Below are 20,857 nucleotides of genomic sequence, written 5' to 3'. Positions count from 1 at the left end.
GCAGGGATCAGTCCTTCTGCTGAGCAAATGACGAGTTGTAGTTGTCTCCATTTTCCCCAAGTGGACTATTCAGTGAAAGAGGGAGCCTCATCATCCGGCACAAACAGATTTGTTTGAATCGCTGCCATGGGTGTAGCGAGTATGCTCGCTTGAGCTAGTTGTCGATGATGTTGGGTGGGAGGTTTACTATCGTATTGCTACTCGTGGACATGAATTATACATGGTGCGTAAATTGTGTAGATACTTAAAGATTGTATTTTTCTGCTTCATTGACACTCAATGATTGAATTTCGTTCAGGGACAGAATTCATATTTTCATCTAGTTTATTTACAATAAATACATGATATTAGCAAAATATCACTGTCTGTGTTGCAGTATAATGTATTCCTCTGAAGTATGAACTGAGATATTTGCTTTACAGTCTTAACCCACTAACACAAGAAATGAAACTTATATCAAGTTGTATTCTAATACACTTACAGTATGAATATAAACTCAGGTACATGCATTAGACATCTTTTACAAGCCTTCACAGTTGTGTAAGACTAAACTTTATCTGGATGTGTTACTTGCAAATAGAATACATACATTGTATGTCTTTGTCCAACAAACTTCTTTTTAGACCGTGATGAATGGGAAGGGTTACTTCATTTTGTTGGAAGGGTTACTTCATTTTGTTTATTCTTGTAAACATTCATGTAGTCCCCAAAGTTGTTTTTAATTGAATGCTGTGAACATGAGGGTAAATCATACAGTAAAACCCTGTTATAACAAGGTTCCAGTTGTAAGGAGGTCATGTTCGGTGCATGATAAAGAAAAACGTAAGCAATCTGATCGGATACAACATGGTTCTTGACCAACTGCTTTCAAACATGTGGCAAACGAAACAATGAAAAATTCACGCTATCCATGTCTCTTTCCCATTCTGCAGTCTGTGCTGAACACACAGTGTACACTGTCAGTGTATACAATCCCCATGCTGTCTCTCTACATGAACTATTTGAATTGGGAAGTCTCAGAAACAAACGTGCTAGGCTCAGTTATCCTTCTTTACCTCCCATTATCAGTAACGAAGACCGAGAACCATTCTTTCTATGTTTTCTTCTAAACCACACGCTAAAACAAAGGAATACCTTCCGATGATCTTACCACGTTATTGAACGTAATCCTTTTATCTTTATTTTTTATTCTTGACATTCAAGTGCGTTATATTAGCTCAAACCACATCGTAACATAAAAATACCCTGTTACCCTAATGATATGCCTACTGCATTCTGACACACTGAATGATGTCACATTGCTGAGGATTATTCTTTCCTGTGGGGACTTGCTTTTACAGAGTCACTTGAAACCAAACAACTCACTGGGATGGTAGATTGCTTCACATACATAGTTAGACTTCACAAATGTCAAGAGGACACTTTTTAACATGTTTTTTTGTATGAAATTGTTGGGGGGGGGGGGTTGTAATTTTTTTACAATACGAATCATCTTGGAATGGGACATCTGTTCACAAGACAAACACATTCAATTGTTAACTAGAAATGTCGCTTTGGCGACTGGTATGCCTCCGCCATAATGCATGATTTTCCCAATAGGTCTAGATAGTACATGTGGACAATGTGTGATTACATTTTCAAAAAATTGCCAAATATTGAAATGACAAGTTTGTCACAAATGTGTTGAATGTTCACCTTCCTTGACCTAGGTTTAATTGGATGAATAGGAGAGCATGTATTTAGGGATTTAAGGACTTTAACTTGACTTTGACCCATTCATACATTTAGGCATTGAGTAATTTTCAAGGTACAGGTGTGGAGAAAAAGTGAAATTTCTGAATTGAATATTAAATTGTTACCATTTTCATCTGGCCCTTGACCCTAAAATTCATAAGATTATCACTTTCAGGTAGAACATGCATAATATGTACTAAGTTTCAAGATAACTTGAGCCACTTCCGAGATATGAAGGAAAAAGTTAGTTCAGCACTTTCACTTGATCTTTGACCTTTTGACCTTTGAGGCAATAAAACAATTTTAAAAAAAAAACTTTCCAGAGAATTTCTAATAGGTTACACATGCATACACCAAGTGTAAAAAAAAAAATAACCCTGCTGGCATTGCATAAATATGAGGGAAATAGTAAAATTTTGAGGTGTTGCACTTGACCTTTGACCCCTAACCTTTGACCCCATGAACCCTACATTCTCTAGATAATCACTTCCAGTCAGTACATGTATATACTATGTTCCATGAAGATACCTTGAACAATTTTCCAAGGTACGGAGAAAAAAAAAGAAGTTTTAATATTTTTACTTGACCTTTTGACCTTTGACCTTTGACCTCATGACCCAAACTTTCACCAGAGAATCTTAATTGGGTAATACATGCATACACTAAGTTTCAAGAAAATATCTTCAGGCATTCAATAGATATGGTGGAAATAGTGAAATTTTATGTATTTGACCCTGACCTTTTGACCTTTGACCTCATGACCCAAACTTTCACCAGAGAATCTTAATTGGGTAATACATGTATACACTAAGTTTCAAGAAAATATCTTCAGGCATTCAATAGATATGGTGGAAATAGTGAAATTTTATGTATTTGACCTTGACCTTTTGACCTTTGACCTTGACCATGTGCACCCAAAAGTTGATAGGCACAACTTCACCCCCTAATACACATACATGCCAAGTTTCATTAGGATACCTCAACAGGTTTTGATAGTTACCTTGTCCACAAAATTCATTACGGACGGACGGAAGGACGGACGGACGGAAGGACGGACGGACGGACAACCCGAAAACATAATGCCTCCGGCACCACTTCGTGGCGGAGGCATAATAAAAACTCTGACAATGAGCAAGCAGCCTCAAAAGGGATTAGATATTTCATTTTTCTGATTTTTTTCACATTGCAAGATTTGAGCATAGTTAAAAGTGAATTAATCAATTTTCATGAAACAAAATAATTATTTAATCAAAAGTGGGTCGATTTAGAAGCACTGTTTCAATGTAAAGGGTAAAATAGCGCCCCTGTGGTTTTAATCTTTAACGTTTCAATAAAAATGAAAATAATTTAACACTGACATCATAATGTAGAGGACATTGAGCTCTACAACACGATGCCAATAAATCAGTATCCCAAAAATAAAAATATTGCAAAAATTGCAATAAAACCTTTCTGGTTCTCAGTCAATGATATGTCAATACATCATGGATAAAAACAAAAGAATATAAAGGGAATGGGACCTGCAAAAATGGACTTGTCACATAAGGTATCTGTCTATATACGACCTGTAGAGAGAGAGAGACATAACAATCTGCAAAGTCCAGGATTTTGACAAAAGGACGCTCTGCTTGTCTCATCAGGTTTCCTTCTGTCAATCAATCATAACTTGGTCACTGAATGAAGCTTTCTGGTGGGGGCAAGTCAAATTTTATGAGGGATGCAACATTGATGTTCTCTTCTGAATGTTTGTCTGGCATTCCTCCAGGCTGCTTGACTAAAAATGTCTTCCGCAAAATTGCTTTCAGGACTAAGGCGATCTGGCTTCACATTCTCTTCTTCCGAAACTGGTCTATAGTCCTGACAGGCCACATCAGCTATCAAGCATATATCAGCATCGTAACAGTGAGCCTTTAGCTACCAAAGCATCAGATTCATTCACACTGCTCGATGTCTCTTGGTCACATGTAACACCAAGTCTCACGAAATTTCTGAGCTTGAAAATGTCCCTTCGATGATCGGTACTTAGAACAGGTTGACACCAAGATATTCCACACTCTTGGATGGATCTGTCGGGTAGTGCCGCTGACATAATGTCATGAGTCGCTTCAATGCCTGGAAAGAAAGAATAAAAAACAAACTTTACTACACCACTGTTCCATAACTGCACCTCCTCCACCCTCCTAAACAAGAAGGATCACCAGCAATACTCTTCCTCCGTACATACTTAATAATTTGCCAAACACAACTACAAGAGCTTCTAACAGTGGAGTGCATTGACCTTGTTGAACCTTGCATCTGTGACTCAAATATTGACTTCATAAATATTGACATCAAATATTAGTTGATTGCCTCGTGTCATGGGGGTGTGACTGGAAGTATGAACAATGTTAGTGAGAAAACATGACAAACTCAAGCAGGGCAGAAAGTTCACAATTGACATGTACACAGCTTCCCTGTTTTTGCAATCAATAAGATATAGTCTGCTGAGATAGTTCTTTAAATATCTTGTAAATGGAATTACAAGGATGAAAATTTAGACAGATTGACGGAATGAAAGACGAGCAAGGGAAGAACATAATCCCATTGGCTCCCTTAGTGATGGTGGAAGCACTGAGATTCAAAATTCCTGCTACACATTCTAATTCATTGACTGGCATTATCACACTACAACAAAGTTTTGATGCGGGATTGTAAGATATTAATGGCACCAGAAACTTGGTATTTACCTGGATGTATTTCCTCTGAGTTTCATCATTCAATACATCTGAACACAATCATGTTAAGGACTCTCAACCAGGTTCTGCTATAAAATAAATGAGTTGATAATGTAGACACGTTGGCTACACATGTACATATGAACCTGAAAAAAACTGCACAAAATTCTACAATCAGGTACTAGTACATGAAGTGTTGTTGTTATTTCACATCAGAGTAAATAGGCAGATATTTTTGTAATTGCAATCAACTATGCAAATAATGATCATCCGTCTGTTTGCATCCAGTGGATACAATACACATAAACGTTAATAAAAGGGATGATATAGCTTTGGTTGAGATGGGGCTTCAGGTTTCCTGCTTTTTTTGTGAGATAATGAGAAACCAGTTATGAAATATGAAAGAGCATACAATTCAAAGTATATTTGATGAATATTGGTTTTTGAATTGGCTGAAATATCCAAAACAAAGCAATCCTAACAAAAGGTGTGACCCACATTTTATTAGGATCACTTTGTTTTACTTTGTTTTTGGTTATTTCAGCCTTTCAAAATCGATCTCCATCAAATAAACTTTGAATTCCTCTTACAAGTGTATGCTCTTCAATACTTCACGAGTGGTTTGTACTTATCTCGCAAAAAGTTGAAAGCTGAGATCCCATCTCAACCAAAACTATACCATCCCTTTAAGTTTGTAGGGAGGGGACAAATTCCCTGATCAATCAGGTTGTGGCACACAAAACACAGATATGATATGAATTCATATTATATTGGATGGCAATGCATGGAATACCCAGGAATGCTCTAGCCTATGCTCTAGCCAGTGCAACATTTTCTGGTAGTCTATGAAATGAAACCATCCAACATAATTATATCAATGTTTATAGCTTATATAGAGAAGGCATAAACAGATGAAAAAAGCAGTTATCAGAATTTGAAGTAGACTCTGCACTAAGTTGTGATTTGCACTTGTGGCAGGAGTTTGCGCACTTGTAGCCAGAGTTCACAAATGTCACAAGCGTATGTGTGTTAGCGCAACAGACTAGACAAAACATGGTGTATTGTTGCACAGGCACTTTACTACAGTAGCCAATGTGTTGTATTGAGTCTGTGTTTTTAAACTACCCTAAATACACATAGATAATGATCAAGATTGTAGTATTTGTTGGCAACAAAGAATAGAAAGAGTAATGAAGTGACACAAAGAGAATCAAACAGGTATACAATAATAGAAAGCACTAGTACTGAATGACAAAGGATACGAGCTACATTCTTGGAGAAGATCTTTTCACGCCCCGTCCTGACGTGGATTCCCACCATGGTCACTCCGATGGGCCAGGGGGCATTACCGATGGCCATCTGCAGGTATGCATCATTCGCCTGTGTGAAAAAATATATGAGTGAATAAACAGCGACAACTTTCGAATATTTTATATGCCAATGGCCATCTGTAGGTATGCATCACGCGCCTGTGTGAAACAGAATATGAGTGAATAAACAGAGACAACCTTCAAATATTTTTCGTAACTAATGTCACATTCACCATCAAGAACTGGAAACTACATTGCTGTGGTTTGGTACAAGACCTGATGGGATGACAGGCTTCTATTAACTTTTCTATCAAAATTTCGAACTCCTGTAAGACAGCTAGGTTAAAGGTCAACCTCTTTCCAGTTTCAGTTTATTACTTAGTTCAGTTTGTATAGCTCCTTGGGTTGTCACCCATTCCCATAGGTCTCTCCTTTATTCCTCTCGTCACTTTTATTCCTTTCCTATTCAGATATGTTTACTCACTGCATCGCCACATCAGACTCTTTTGTTTAATATTCTGGGTGAGGTATTCTCCCCAGCTAGCTGCCATCTTTATCCTACTTGCTTTCATTAGATTCTTAGGTGAGCTTGGTTCATGTATTTTAACTGGCCTCCTCCATATCTTAACCTCAATTGGTTCTCTTAGTTAATTTGAATATGCAAAGATGCAAATGTATTTTATGTATATTATGTCCACTGTCATGAACATGGATATGACAAGCAGCCTCAGAATGAATCTAATCACTTCAGAACTTCAAGTCTACAAGACGACAAGACAGCACCATGTTAAGTAGCATCCCTCCACTCATATTCAAAGTAAACTTGTCTTCCATAATAGTGTAAGTAGTAGTTTGTCCTATCCTTATCCTTACATAACATAACATAACATAACATAACAACAACAACAACAACATCAAAACCAAAAATGGCCAACAGTGAATTACATCACCAACATCTAAAATCTTTTATGATCTACATCACCTTGGATGTTTGTTTTAACTCCTCTTGAAAAAGTGTTTACCCTGGATGTTGAAAAGTGGGATCTACAAGCAGGTCTTCTGCTTCACTAGTCATGGCCACGTAGAATCTAAACTCTAGTCAATACAGCATGTGGCCATGTTAGATGACGTACCAAAACAGTACTGCATAGAAATGAAAACATATACTGGTAATTCCAAAGGACAATGAAGTGTAGGTGAGGTTGCATGATTCATTGATGATGTGAAGTAACTTAACTCAAATTTCTCCTCACCTTGACATACTCTCGCTGCAGCATAAATCTCACAATGGCAACAAGGCTGTCCAAGATGTCTGCTGAAAGAGTCTGTATACAGAAAAACAAACACTCAATCACATAAAGAATAAACAGATTATTTCCATGCTGGATCTAGACTCACATCACATGACCTACACGGGGTAAGTCTTAGTGTATGGATAAGGAGATACTGCAGGAACCGCATTGTTAAGAGGTCAGATATACCAAAGTCCTATTTAATACAACAAGGTGATTTCGCAGGTCCTAACTCTTTGTATTTCTTGGCTTTTGCACTTCATGTAGTAAGAAATCTTAAACAAGGCATTTGTCATGATTGTAACAAGGAGATTCTTCTGCATATGGTCAACTCTGTGGGGGAGGGGTTGAAAGCAACTTCTCTCAACATAAATGGCTCCACAATACCCCTGAGTAAAAACTCACACAACAAACAAGTTTAAACACATGGCACAAAGAAACTGTCACTCACGTTCTCGCAAGATGAAGGAAATTTAGAGAATAACTTCTTCATTCATTTATGACAAGGGGCAGGGGAAGATTTGGTATGTTTTTAGAAGAGACAATACCTCTAAAGGTTCTTCCAAAGTCAAGTCAGTTTATCTATTACATATCAGTTAAATGATCAATAAAAACTCTATGACACTTTCAGTCTATCAAACATTTGCAAAATATTTTTTGGTTTCTTTGCATTTATCCCAGTACAAATTTGTAATGATGTATTGAATATATAAAATATAAAAGTCGGGATGTCGGGGTTTAAAAAATTAACTTTCATGAGACGAAGGCTTCAAAGAACTCTCACACTATACCTTTTTCTTGAGTTTGTTGAGAAGTGGTCTGAGATATGCTGAGGTCTGGCTGTATGTAGCACTTTGCAGTCTGCCTTTTGTACTCCGCTTGAGATCTTCAGGTCTGGAGTTCAGTTCCTGTGCCCATCCTTTCAACAAAAACTAGAATAAACGAGCAGAAAGGTGCATACAAATCATTGTATTTCTTATAACAACCAACCCAAATCAATACTATCACAATCACAAACAAAACAATAGAGTTGAGAAAATACTAACAAGTTGAAGCCCTTGTTTGAATTCAGTATTTCTTATTTTTTCAAAGTTTTCAAAATAGATTTAATACCACTTGGAACATAATCAACTCAACTGTAAGACACATTACAGAGCACACAGCAACTGCAATTTGTGCTGACACACAAAATTTAAAGCAAAAGATGATGTCAGCTCCTCTACATTAGTTACACACACAGATGATTCACATATTGCTCTATTATGACACATATTATGTGCAACATTAGGTACATAGCTGTGATCGAGCTTCAGAATGAGATTGGATTTAAACTAACACAGACATTCTGGCAACTGACAATGAAGTTTCCACTTACAAAAATTTAAGGGTTTCTCTTTTGAACGACTCCATAGCACAACAAGAAAACTGAAGATTACAACTCTGGGCATACTGAGTACTTGGTTAAGCCGAACATCATCTCATCCTTACCTTCAGATAGACCAGGACAAGTTTATTGTCCACTTCTTCGTCACCCTTGCCCATGCCTTCTGCCATTTGGAGGATGGTGTCTATGGTGTTGCCATCATCGTCGTACTTGATGTCGTAGGCGCTGGTTGGAACATCTCCTCCCTGCGCCTTCACCAATTCCTCCAGGTACTGCTGGTCGACCTTGTCCATGGCCTCCTTGAAGTCATTCCTCAGACCCTGGAAATGGAACGCAAAAGGGTGATAAATATAGAAATCTTTGGGGGGGGGGGGGGGGGAGGCAACAAAGAGAGCTACTTTTTCCAAACAAGTTCCCACAGAAAGCTCCTCCCACTGCACTGAAATAAAAGCACTGCCAGATTTCAATGCATTTCAAACAGCTAACTTGCTCATGTGTCCATGTTAAAAACCTGGTGGCGGTGGGATACCATGGAATGAGAGGCTGGTTTTGCTTGGATATATGGATATATCCAAAAATTCTCCTAATGAATTGTGCACAGCTTTATCACAATTATCTGTGTAAGTAGACACACAGCCAAAGAATCTTGACTGGAGTCGATGATTACCGACATGCATATTCAATGCATATATTTGCTGACTGGTGCTATCCGTGGTTCCTAATGTACAGTATCCCAGTGGGCAGTGAATGAATTGGGCCATCCATGAATCCCCACACTACCGGGTCTTTAATACAATCTCTCTGTTTTTAACCCATTGAGGATGGACTGATTTTGCTTCAACACGCATTTCCCATAGATCCCTGCCCAAGTATACTCGAGACTCGTCCTCAACAGGTTAATGCAAACTTCAGTAAAGGTATCAAAGGCCACACATGATATGAAACACAATATGAAGGGACGGATATGAAGCCTTAACAATCTACAAATGAATAAGTGAGGAAAATAAACACACAAAACATACAAACACATAAAACAAAATAATAAATTTGCTAACAAAGCAAGTACTTTGACTGAAGAAGCTGCAATAAGCACCAATATTACAGCGTCTATCTTTGATTACCTTATTAATCTCTGGAGCTAACATTTCAATTTTCCGAAGCCTGAAGAACGCTTCTGTGTCAGTCTCTCCAAAGAGTCTGATCGGTTCTCCTCGTTCTCTCAGTCGCCTTATCACCTGCAAGAAGACACATGTTGAAACTGTGCAGTAAAATGCATTTTGTGCTTTCAGCTCATGGTAAGCTACATAGAGGGACCCCTCACCATTGACTCCAGAAACATAAGTAGTGCATTGCGATAGACTGGCTCAATGTTGCCAGCTTCTCTAAATATTGTGTACAGAAAAATTACTGCTTCATGTTTAGACACAGGGTATGAAAACATATGCAAAGTTAGAAACTGTACCAACACTCATGATTTTGCCAAGAAAATTATGGACCTTGCCATCAAATATTAAAGAGCATCACCCTGTCAAACTGCTATCTGCAGTAGGGGCACTCTGACACATCAAAAATACTTATTAGAAGAAGCATAGGCACGAACCCTCACCCATTTCACACACTCAAAGGAAGAAAGTAAGCAATAAAATTGTGCTCCCTTGAGTGGGAATATCATGAATATTGACCAGTAGCTATCACTTGCAAGAAAATCCTCTGCTCTTTGAAACTAGCAAGCTTTAGATTTTTGCTGCAAATGCTAGGATGATGCACCCTCCCTGGCTGAACAATTGAAACAGCTGTCTCACACATGTGTAGAACACCATTTTTTGCCTAGTAGTGTCATCTTTAGCATTCATGTCACAGATATATAGCTCGCTATTATCACTCTTAAAACCATCACAGTTTGGTGTCACATGACGGCATTCTACTCTCTCTGATCTCAGAAACTACTACATGTCATCTGATTTTGGTAGGCATTGAAAAGATAATAAGCCAAGCTAACAACATGTTGGCTGTATTAGAGCCTACTTACTAAGCAGGACCAAATGTATTGCGGTACAAAGATATCAAACGTGTTAACAGACTAACCTCCTGTCTGGACAAAGTAACGAGGTTAGGGTCATCATTCATGGCATCGCTGGATAGTCGCTCCTTGCGGGACCTCTTTCTCTCTGCTTCCTCATCCGCAGTCTCTATCTGTTTTGAAAAACAGTACAAATGAGAATTTGAGTAATTATACTTCATTCTGTGTTACCTGAGAAACTTAAGTTCTAATTTCCTTTATATGCACATATGCAGGGGGACTTAGAACATTTTTCAGATTTTTTTTTTTTTAACCAGCTAGAAAGGGGGTGGGGGGCAGTCCCCCAGCCCCCCCCCCCCCCTTCAAGCCCTTGACATGTAACATCAATAACAAAGTAACAGCAATATTTGAACTCACAACATAACAAGTCAGTAACTCTAATGGATTGTTTCAAATTACTTTGATTTTTTACATAAGTAGGCAAAATACTCTTTTACATATATTGTGATGCCTTCACACATTCCACTCATAACTACTGTATGTGACTGGGCAGAAAAGAAAAGAAAAAAATATATGACCCCCAAACATATTAATACAAAGTTTGAGATATTGATAAGAACATTATCTATGATTGGTATGAACTTTATGTTGGCTAAAATTATGACAACAATAATAAAGAAGATAGAAAAATATGATAGATATATCTACAATATACATATATACATGCAGGAATTTCTATTAATATAGAAATTTTCTACTCATTCTTCTGGATTTAGATCAGTGTGATTCGAATTGAAAAAGGATTGCACAATGTTTGTAGGAAAAAAAAATGGGACCACCCTTCCCACGCTGTACTAAATATACACTTGACAACTCTGATTTTTTCAAAAAATCAAAAAAAAAAAAATCACTAAACTCATGGAGCTGGATAATCATGTGATGTCCATGTTGCAGTGTCAAACAAAGAGAGCATACAGACACATAATATTCTTGTTTTTCTGCATTTCCACCTACTTTATGTTTCTTCCAGTACTCTTCTTCCTGCTTGGCCATGAGATCACCCCGCTTAAAGGTCTTTTTACCTGTATCCTGCAATCAGGACAAAGATAGGAAAATATGGTACATGTATCCTGCTGCAAGTCATACAATAAAAGAATTCAAAAGGTCAATTTTCAATTCTGATCGAATCTGTTACAAATATCAACACATGGAGCATCACGCAGCAAAATGGGACACATAATACAGACATGCTACAGCAGATTGTTTATCATCAAAAAGTCATTATCTATGTAGGGAGTACAAAGTAAATTATGGGATCATGGATCTGGGATGTAATGTAGAGAAAAATTCTCTGGTAAAGAGGAATCTCATTAAAATGAGCTGCTTGGGACCACAGAAATTTCCTTGCTATATCAGGGCTAAAAACAAAAGAATATAAAAGGGATGGGGTGGGCAAACTTACCTCGTTAGATCAGGTACCTCCCTAAATCTGACCTCCTTGAACTATTTGTATATCATAAACGAGGTTCTACTGTATAGCATATTACATGTATGTAGAAGAGCACATGCTACTTTTCAATAGCACAGAAACCTTCGCTCTGCGAATACAAGCTCCTTGAGGAGATCATACTCAGAGTCCAAGAATACAAGTACTTGGGGGTCACTGTCTTAAAAGATCTTTGCTGGACTACACACTGCCAGGCCATTTGTCAAAAAGCACACAGAACTCTCGGTCTCCTTCGATGAACATTATCCCCATGCTCCAAAGTTGTCAAAAACAGGGCATATCAAATGCTTGTTCATCCACAGCTAGAGTATATGAATCAGAGGCATGGAATCCATACTACACCAACACAGTACAAGGCCTTGAAGGAGTCCAAAAAGCAGCTGCTCGCTTTGTTCACCATGATTACAGATGGGGTACTTCCTCTACAGCCCTTGTAACCAAACTGGGATGGGACACACTGCACACACACACGACGCCTTGCTGCACAATGCACCATGTTCTACAAAGTCCACTATAACCTTGTCAACATCTCACTTCTGCCCTCCATCTCTCCAGCCCCTTATATCAACAGACATGACCACAAGCTCAAATACATGATACCAGAAGCTTCACTTGACCCATACAAATATTCCTTCTATCCACATACTGTATTAATGTATCTGGAACAACCTTCCAAGCAATGCTGTCACTGCACCTACTGTTGATACCTTCCAGAAGGCTGCCCTACCAATCATCACAAGGATGCAGCCTCCTATAGGGTCCAAAATGCTGTAAGCCTGACAGCCTGTTTTTCCTCTAAAGCAAGTTACCCTTGATTCGATCGTTTCCATGAATAGACCACTCTTACGAATAAAAATTCCCTGAATTCATGAATAAAAAATGGCGCAAATCAAGTGCGAAATTCAAACCATGCAACTACCTCCACACGTGTTCCGAAGAGCACAACGTTGGGCCACGTCGCCAGACCCCCGAAATCATTGTCGCAACCCTCCTGGGTCAGCTTGCATAAGCAGTTCAACGGGTAAGTAACAGGTAAGTAAAGTTGCATAGCAACACATAGACTCGTTTCATTCCAAGTTTTGAAGTTATTAGTCTGTTTATCTGCATTGAATCTATACAGCAAGTACACTTACAGCCATGATGGCAGCAGTTTCTGAGATAACTTGAGCGTTTATGCGATATTTACATTTTGCATGCCACCTGTGTCAGAATTTGCAGTATCACCATGGTTCGATCGCAACATGTTATGTATGCATTGAATCTCTCACATCTCGCACAGCGTGGAGTACATGGAGTACCACGCGATCATAGTGCGATGTATACAGTTTCGCATGCACGCTAATCCATTCATATAGGCAGGGCGCGGTAAGTACATCGGGAATGTCGAAGCACAGACATATGGGGTCGAACAAAGAGCACAGCCACAGGCGTTCAAACGATGATCGCAGCGCAGGCGTTCGAATCATGCACGCTATTTTGCTTCCGCAATTTAGGCGGTCGAAAAGTGGGTAACTTGCTTTACACTCACACATGCCACTTTAATATCTTTATCGTAAATAGAACTAGTTAAATCATAACACTTTCATTCAACAAAAGCACCGTTGACTAGTCTGATGGACACTGAATGTTGCTGTTGCATGCATGCAAACAAACCTGTACAGTAAGTTTAGTGATAATTAGCTGCCGCGCCTACTGTATACAATGCAAGTTTACTACTAGTTTACTAGTTCATAAGGATACAACATCACAGCATTCAACTACGAAAGCCTATGAAACGTGTTCACACATTCTCATTCAATGCAATGGACCTAACGTGCTAACGACACTTCACTAAAGCTAAGACTATAAAGAGACTGTAACAAGCTTAGCTTTTTGCCTACAAAGTACATTGTTTTCCGCTTACACGAAAAGACACGTTAGGGACTACGAAACAGCATCGCACTTTCGCCATAAACACTGGGATTATACACAAAAACAGGTTAGAAAACTGAGTTGACTTTCTATTGTGGTTCCACTAAGAATACTAAGTACTTACGCCGCCAACAAGATTTGTCTGCTCCAATTGCTTCTTCTTCCTCGCTATCTCTGCCTTGAGGAAATCCATCTTGATCCTAACGAAAAGCTTTTTAGTCGATGTAGGGCCTATACCACAGGAAGAGTCTGTGGCCTATATACCAGTAAGCCAGCTATCGACCTAGCTGATGAGTAATTTTGTGTAACGTGTGTTGTGTGTGTGTCGCCGAAGATCCTACTCACTACGTGTGTGCGGCGGGTGCGTGTGTGTGTTCGTGTTTGGGGGAGGGGGGGGGGGGGGGGGAAATTGTTGAATGAAGTAAAAATAAATCTTGTTTTATAATCATCTAGACTTCAACTCGCATAATTTCTGTAATCGTCCAAATATCATCATTTCTATGTCTAATATCCAGAGCCATAAAATCAATTTGAAATCACTTCGTATCCAGTCCTGCGTTATATAACTTCCCCCCCTAATCTTTAACCATTTTTGATTTTCAGTAGTAAAATCGATATCATAAAGATATGAAAATGATTTTAACTGACGACCTATTAAAAAAATGTATATTATTTGAAATATAATTCTCTGAAATAATTCAATACCAAAAAAAAAAAATCATTTTACTTCCAATACAAATACCTCTAATATTGAAAATAACTGGGTTCATCTTGTTATCAACAAAATATATGCACTAATTCTTCCCATACTTGAAGCATTTCTATATAAAACATCGATAGGCCCTATACCTTTCATGTCCATTTTTTTTAACATCGTAATTAGGATAGAAATATAAATTGACCACCAAAGAACCTTAAAAAGTAATCAAAAGTTACCTTCCGACCTCAATATTTTTCACCATAATGAACTGTTTCATCCACATTATTCTCCGAGTCTAATACACACTTCAAAATTTAGTACTCTCATCCCCCCAACACAACCTTTATATTATATAATATTTACCGTTTTATTCACTGTCTTCCCTCCTCAAATGAAATTAAAAGCTTTTTTTTTTCTTGGTAAAATACCATGTATGAAAAATATCATGAGAGACGAAACATATAATTCAACTTTGAAAACAGTTTCCAACATTCTAGAGTCTCGTTGCCTTCAACAGCCATTAATCTTCTAATTTTACTCAGAATTTCCTTATAATTCAAATCATTATCTTATCTCAAAATTTCGTGAAAACAAACCCCTAAAATTCTTATGTCCGTGCAGAGGCAAATCCCAGTATTCCTGTCCCAGTATTCTATTCCTCTACTCCCAAATTCTATATTCTCTCATATCCTTCCTAATATAATATGACACAGCGACAATGGGTTACACCTTGTCTTATACTACTCTTTTACCTTCAAAATATACCGTTAAATATTTCTCATCCATCACATCACATTTACTGCACTACTAACATTCTTATAGAACATCAACATAAGTCTTTACCAAATTCAAATAATTCTGATGATTGGAATTAAAAAAAGAAAGATGTGTGAAATAAAATCGCATGCTTTTTTAAAATCCACTGCAATAAAAAAAAAAAAACCTTCAGACAAATGCAAATATTGAAAAAAAAAACTATTCAGGTATCATTCATAAATCGCAATACTTCACCAATATTTTTCTGTCTGTAACATTGCTCACCTAATCATAAAGAATAACATTCCCTATTAACACCTCCCTTGCCCTTTCAACTACTTTTTTGATGATATTTTATCAAGTTGTTGGTCTATATATAACTTGTGATATACATGTGTTATAAAAAGATCCTTTCCATATCTTTCTCAATAAATGTAATAATTTCCTTATCCCTGTGAATTGGATAACATTCTTCTAATGAAACTTGCCTTTTTCAAAATTCTTTATCTTCTTCACTTAATCTGGGCAATTCATTAAAAATCATAATTATCTTCAATATCCCATATAATTTTTTCATCTTTACATCCATGTACAATTTCATAATACAATGTACTTCCTCATAATCTTCTGAATCTCTTTACCATCACGAACAAGTTCAGTTCATATATATGAACATAAAATATCATACTTTCTTCAGTGACAAAAATAATGCATGTGTACAAAGAAAACAATAATTGAAAACTTACAAATACATCTCAATCTCATAAATCACATGCACATTTCCTTTTATTCGAGTGCAATAACTGTTGAAAAACTAAAAATCATGATTTTTCTCCTTTTTCAGACCATTCTTTTCTCGAATGCACCTTTAAACTTTGTGAATAATCAATATAATAAAATAACCAATTCCATTTTTTAATCGATTTCATCCTGAATGTTGATATGCAAATTGATCATACTAATTGAAATCTTAAATCTCATTTTCCAATTTTCTAATATTGATTCTTCTGACTTTAGTTGTTGTTTTTTTTCCATGGGGAAACTGCATTATATATTTTTGTAATTTCATTTTCATGAATTCCCAAAATTTGATTTGATTATTTACTTGACCCCGCCATTTTTTTTTCCATTTCCAATTTTTTTAAACCAGATTTACAGAATCTTTATAATTACATAAATTACTGTTATAAATGTCCAATTCCTGTAATTAAAACTATCTATCATATTACTAAACTCTACTCTAACTCCATCATGATCAGGTATAATAGAGGATTTGAAGAAATGAAAATCTAATCTAATCTACTCTGAACATTAGTTCAGAGTAATAACACTAGTTATTAAACTGCTTCTGACCAAAAATTATTTCAAATGACGCTTAGGCCAAACATCAGTCAAATCAAACTTACCAAGGAAATCTTTCAATAAATGTTTTCATTTACTTAAAAAAATATGTACTTTAACCCATATAATCCAAATCATATTATAATCATCAACGCTGAAGATAATATTCTATCCAAATAAAACAAAAATGCAGGGGCAGATTCAGGATTTCCTTACAGGGGAGGCGCCTTTACAAAATAAAAGGGGAGGGGGCACAAGAGCCTCCCCCCCCCCATTTTTCTTTTTATTTCTTTTGTTTTAACCAAAAAATAACGAGGGAGCGCTCGCCCGGTGCTCCCCCTCCGGATCTGCCACTGAAATGGTATTGCATATTTTCATTATCCCATTATTCACACTTCATTAGTACAATGTATAATCTTTACAACTTGGCATCTTTCTCTCTTTATAACATATATCCACCCCTTTCATCAAATTTAAAACTTTTTCCTTCAAAAAAGTAACACCTTGAATTAACATTAACTCCTCTACTCCCCTGACTACAAAACATGTGACCTACTCAGTATCCCTTTCAGCCTTTTCACTGTCCTCAGTGTCTGCTGTACTAAATTTTTCTTGCAAAAATATCATATTTCCCGAAAATTTACACCAATGAACGAAAACACTTTACAATAGATTGCCAGACAGCAAAATCTTTCAATATGGGTAAACTCTTTCGATGTGTTGTGATGCAGCGGTCAGCAGCGGTAAACCCGCTCTGGCGGTAGTGGCATAGCTCCCCCCATCGTCGGCTGGACGGTGGAAACTTGATCAGAGTGTACACAACCAAAGAGTAGGGGAAATTTTTCTCAGGACACAGTCATCCCACATCAGCTGTTTACACGCATTTGGTCGGGCGCGCGCTTTTGGTCGCGTGCGTGAGATAGCTCTAGATCGATCAGTGAATTTCTAATTCTGCTAGCTTGTACACGACCCTTCCATTTCCCGTCGCGGGATCGACAAAACAAGCGAGAAACTCCTTCCCCTCCTCACCGATCACTCCGGCGTGGGTCGTGGGAGCAACTAGCAGACAAACGATCTGTTTGCACCAAAAAATTGTGAGTTATTCTTAATACACGGTGATTTTTTTGTCTGTATAATGCCGTCAGTAGTTTAGCATTAACAACGCAATGCAACGAAAGTTTTTATTTTCCATTTCCCCCCACCTCCAGCTACAGGTTGCTGAGCTAGAGTAGTATCCCAAGGCACGGGGTATCGTAGTCGTGAAATATTGCTGTGACCCTTGTGTCGTGTGGCATTATCTCACTAAGGCCCCTTGGCTCTTTTTTAATATTTACTTTGCTGTTTCCGTTTATACTTCAGTTTCTAAAGCCGCAAGCTCTGGCCGGCTATGTTCTAACGAGTTACGGATTGATAACGGTACGTTCCGCTTTAGTAACTCGACATTGACTTCTGATTGATCGAGGGAGGGCAACAAAACTTCCCTCATTTAGAACTTGTGAGTACGAGTGGTGTGACATCTGTGCCTTTGTTTTTCTTTGTGTTTGACTTTTAACCAAAAAATCTTGTTATAGATTCTAGTCGGTGTGTTTTAATCAGACTGAGCAGCTGTTGAATAAGACCACAACTTACAAGAGAAGTGGGAGAGCTCAAATATCTTCCTTTAATAACCGCTAGAAGGGGGAAACAAAAGAATTGAAAAGGACAGTGAATCTATAAACTTACATTTTGTGCAGGACTTTTTCTGTAGGGCTAGACTCTAGTCAGTTGTTGTTTTAATCATATTGACATGGAACATGCATGATCAGTAATGCTTGGCCAGTTTCAATCCTGTAACGGTTGAAATGTCAGGTCAATGTATTACTAATTATTTGGCCCTAGAAATAGCCCTTTTTAAGTTAAAAGGTTCAGTGAAAACCTTGGAAAAGTGTAAAAACTTATCAGGACCAAGGTCATCATAGCACTTCTTCAGAGTGAAAGAGGTGACTGATCATAGCTATGGGGATTTGTGTAGAAATGAGAAAGAGGGCATTTTCATCCAGTTTAACTTTACATTTCAAGGTTTTCCTTCTTACTGAGAAAAACCAATGTTTAATATCTATTTGGTAGAATTAAATACCTTGAAATGCTGAGCAGTGCAGAAGTTTACTAAATGTGTGTGTACTCAAAGTAACATTGCTCTTCTAGCAGTCTAAATGAGTGTAAAATTTATAGGTCAATGATATAGGGAAGGACAGGTCCTTCGTATAATAGTACTACAAGGCTTGAGAACATGCAGCAATAGCATAGAAGACATTTGTAAATACCAATAGTGCCTTTTCTAATGAGTACAAAGCACTTCATTAAAGAAAAAAAAAAGACTATCAGACGTTTAAAAAAAGAAAGAGATATGCTGGATTGTTTGATATCAACAAATTAACAACAAGAAACAGAATGTTTTGTAAATTTTGAAAAGTGATTATTTGCCTTTGATGTGCTCTTACCTGTGCATGACTCAACGAGTGATTTTCATTTTCACACAGGAGTTTGTCATTTACTGTAAAAGTGGAAATTTTCGCAGTGTCGAAATTTTCGCGCATTTCGTGCAACCAGAAACTAGTGCGAAAATAAAAGCATGTGAATATTTTGCTTGCCATACGTTCCTGTGAGCGATGTCTTGATTCCGCAGAATTAAAAATGCGTGAAACTCCTCTGACCCGGCCAAGCGTGAAAAATTAGTCGCACGAAAATATCCACTTTTACAGTAGTATAGAAATGCCACTGCAAATTTTTGCCCAAAACATTTTTTTTAAACTGATGTCATTTTGAGAAGAGGGGAGTTACTTTGTGTGTGTGTGTATATGTATACGTGCATGTATAATTACAATGCAATGATGGTATGATACAAGATGATTTCATGAAATGATAAACACTAGCTTAAATACAAGTGTACCTCACTAATGAAACTTAAAACATGCTTACTGTTATGAATCTTTAAGAAATGATAATCTAAAGATGCAGGTGACTGCCTTGGGGAAAACAAAATGTATTATATACCTGTAGTCCTTGAGTTTAATGATAAAGGCAAACGTGCAAAGAATAAGCGGAAGGAGGGTGAAACATTTCGGTTGATCCCGAGCAACGTGATTAAGAAGCATGATATTAGATGGGATTCGTTGCATTTTGTTGCAATCCAAGACGATCTGATGTGAAGATCACGATTGATGACTACACTGTGCTATTGTGTTGATGGTAGAAAAAAAAAGAGAAGAAATTGCATGGTCCTAAAATTGTTTACCTTTAGTGCAGTTACCACAATTGACCCCAAGATCTGATATGATCTGAATTTATAAGATCACCACGATTGTTTCACATTGAAGACCATGATTTCAATTGTGGTGCCAATCGTGATAGTGGGAATGCAGCATAAACACATACACACCATATATCCCCAGGTACCTGTTGCATGCATTGGGACTTTATCAGCAGACAGATAGTGGGAATGGACACTGTAATTCGTTTACACAACAAACAAGGTCTTGTGTTGTCTAGTCAATGTTGAATACTGGGGGACTGGATTGCATGGTAAGTGCATGGACCTACTGTAGGTCCATGCAGGGAGGTGAGAGGAAGGTCTGTTCTCTTTTTCACAAGAGAAGTAAGCCATGAACTATGCTAAGTAATTCAATTCAATTCAATTCAATTCAATTCAATTCAATTCAATTCAATTCAATTCAATTCAATTCAATTCAATTCAATTCAATTCAATTCAATTCAATTCAATTCAATTCAATTCAATTCAATTCAATTCAATTCAATTCAATTCATACATTTATGTAGTAATAAAAATTGTTTGGATATATATAAAATGTTTACAAAATGTAGCAGGTACAATTCTGAGAAAGCCAGAGGCTTGTTAAAAAAGAATGTACTCTTAGTAAGTAATGTTTTCATGCCTCTGCCTATCTGAATGAAGAGCGCTCGTGGCTGGTTTTTCTGTCTGTCCATCTGTTCCACATCTAGTCATTGTAGTTACCCCAAAAATCTCTGTGGATTTTCTGCAGAACTTGTGGATGAGCTGATTACTATTTTAGGGGGAAGGAATCTCTTGGGTTCAAAGATCAAAGGTTAGACTGCAATTTGACTAAATTGGCCAAAGTTTGCAGTTTTCAATCAAATAACTTCATCGTGTTCATTTATAGGAAAGTCTAG

General features: G+C 37.3%; 1 protein-coding gene across 1 annotated transcript; it reads right to left on the bottom strand.

Moving 5' to 3' along the window:
* Positions 1–3,756: 3,756 nt before the first annotated feature.
* LOC139723998 (pre-mRNA-splicing factor 18-like) lies at positions 3,757–14,093 on the bottom strand. The gene is made up of 10 exons (XM_071635195.1): positions 13,997–14,093; positions 11,465–11,543; positions 10,520–10,623; positions 9,556–9,669; positions 8,539–8,754; positions 7,842–7,982; positions 7,012–7,083; positions 5,711–5,828; positions 4,461–4,498; positions 3,757–3,846 (listed from the first exon to the last, which is right to left on the bottom strand). The coding sequence occupies exons 1-10, from the start codon at positions 14,063–14,065 to the stop codon at positions 3,757–3,759; spliced, it is 1,041 nt and encodes a 346-aa protein (XP_071491296.1). The 5' UTR covers positions 14,066–14,093.
* Positions 14,094–20,857: the final 6,764 nt, after the last annotated feature.

This window comes from Diadema antillarum, unplaced genomic scaffold (assembly GCF_040938485.1).
Source record: "Diadema antillarum isolate AM-2024a unplaced genomic scaffold, OU_Dant_1.0 scf00000205, whole genome shotgun sequence".
In the NCBI taxonomy this organism is placed as follows: domain Eukaryota; kingdom Metazoa; phylum Echinodermata; class Echinoidea; order Diadematoida; family Diadematidae; genus Diadema; species Diadema antillarum.
This window is presented reverse-complemented; position numbering and strand designations above follow the sequence as displayed.

What these genes read in the sequence shown, in the direction of transcription:
- LOC139723998 (XM_071635195.1), bottom strand. Translation starts at nt 14,065, where the DNA reads ATGGATTTCCTCAAGGCAGAGATAGCGAGGAAGAAGAAGCAATTGGAG. An exon ending in AGACAAATCTTGTTGGCGGC is followed by an intron (nt 11,544 to 13,996) that starts GTAAGTACTTAG and finishes TCCTGATTGCAG; the next exon opens with GATACAGGTAAAAAGACCTT. An exon ending in TGCAGCGAGAGTATGTCAAG is followed by an intron (nt 5,829 to 7,011) that starts GTGAGGAGAAAT and finishes TTTTTCACACAG; the next exon opens with GCGAATGATGCATACCTGCA.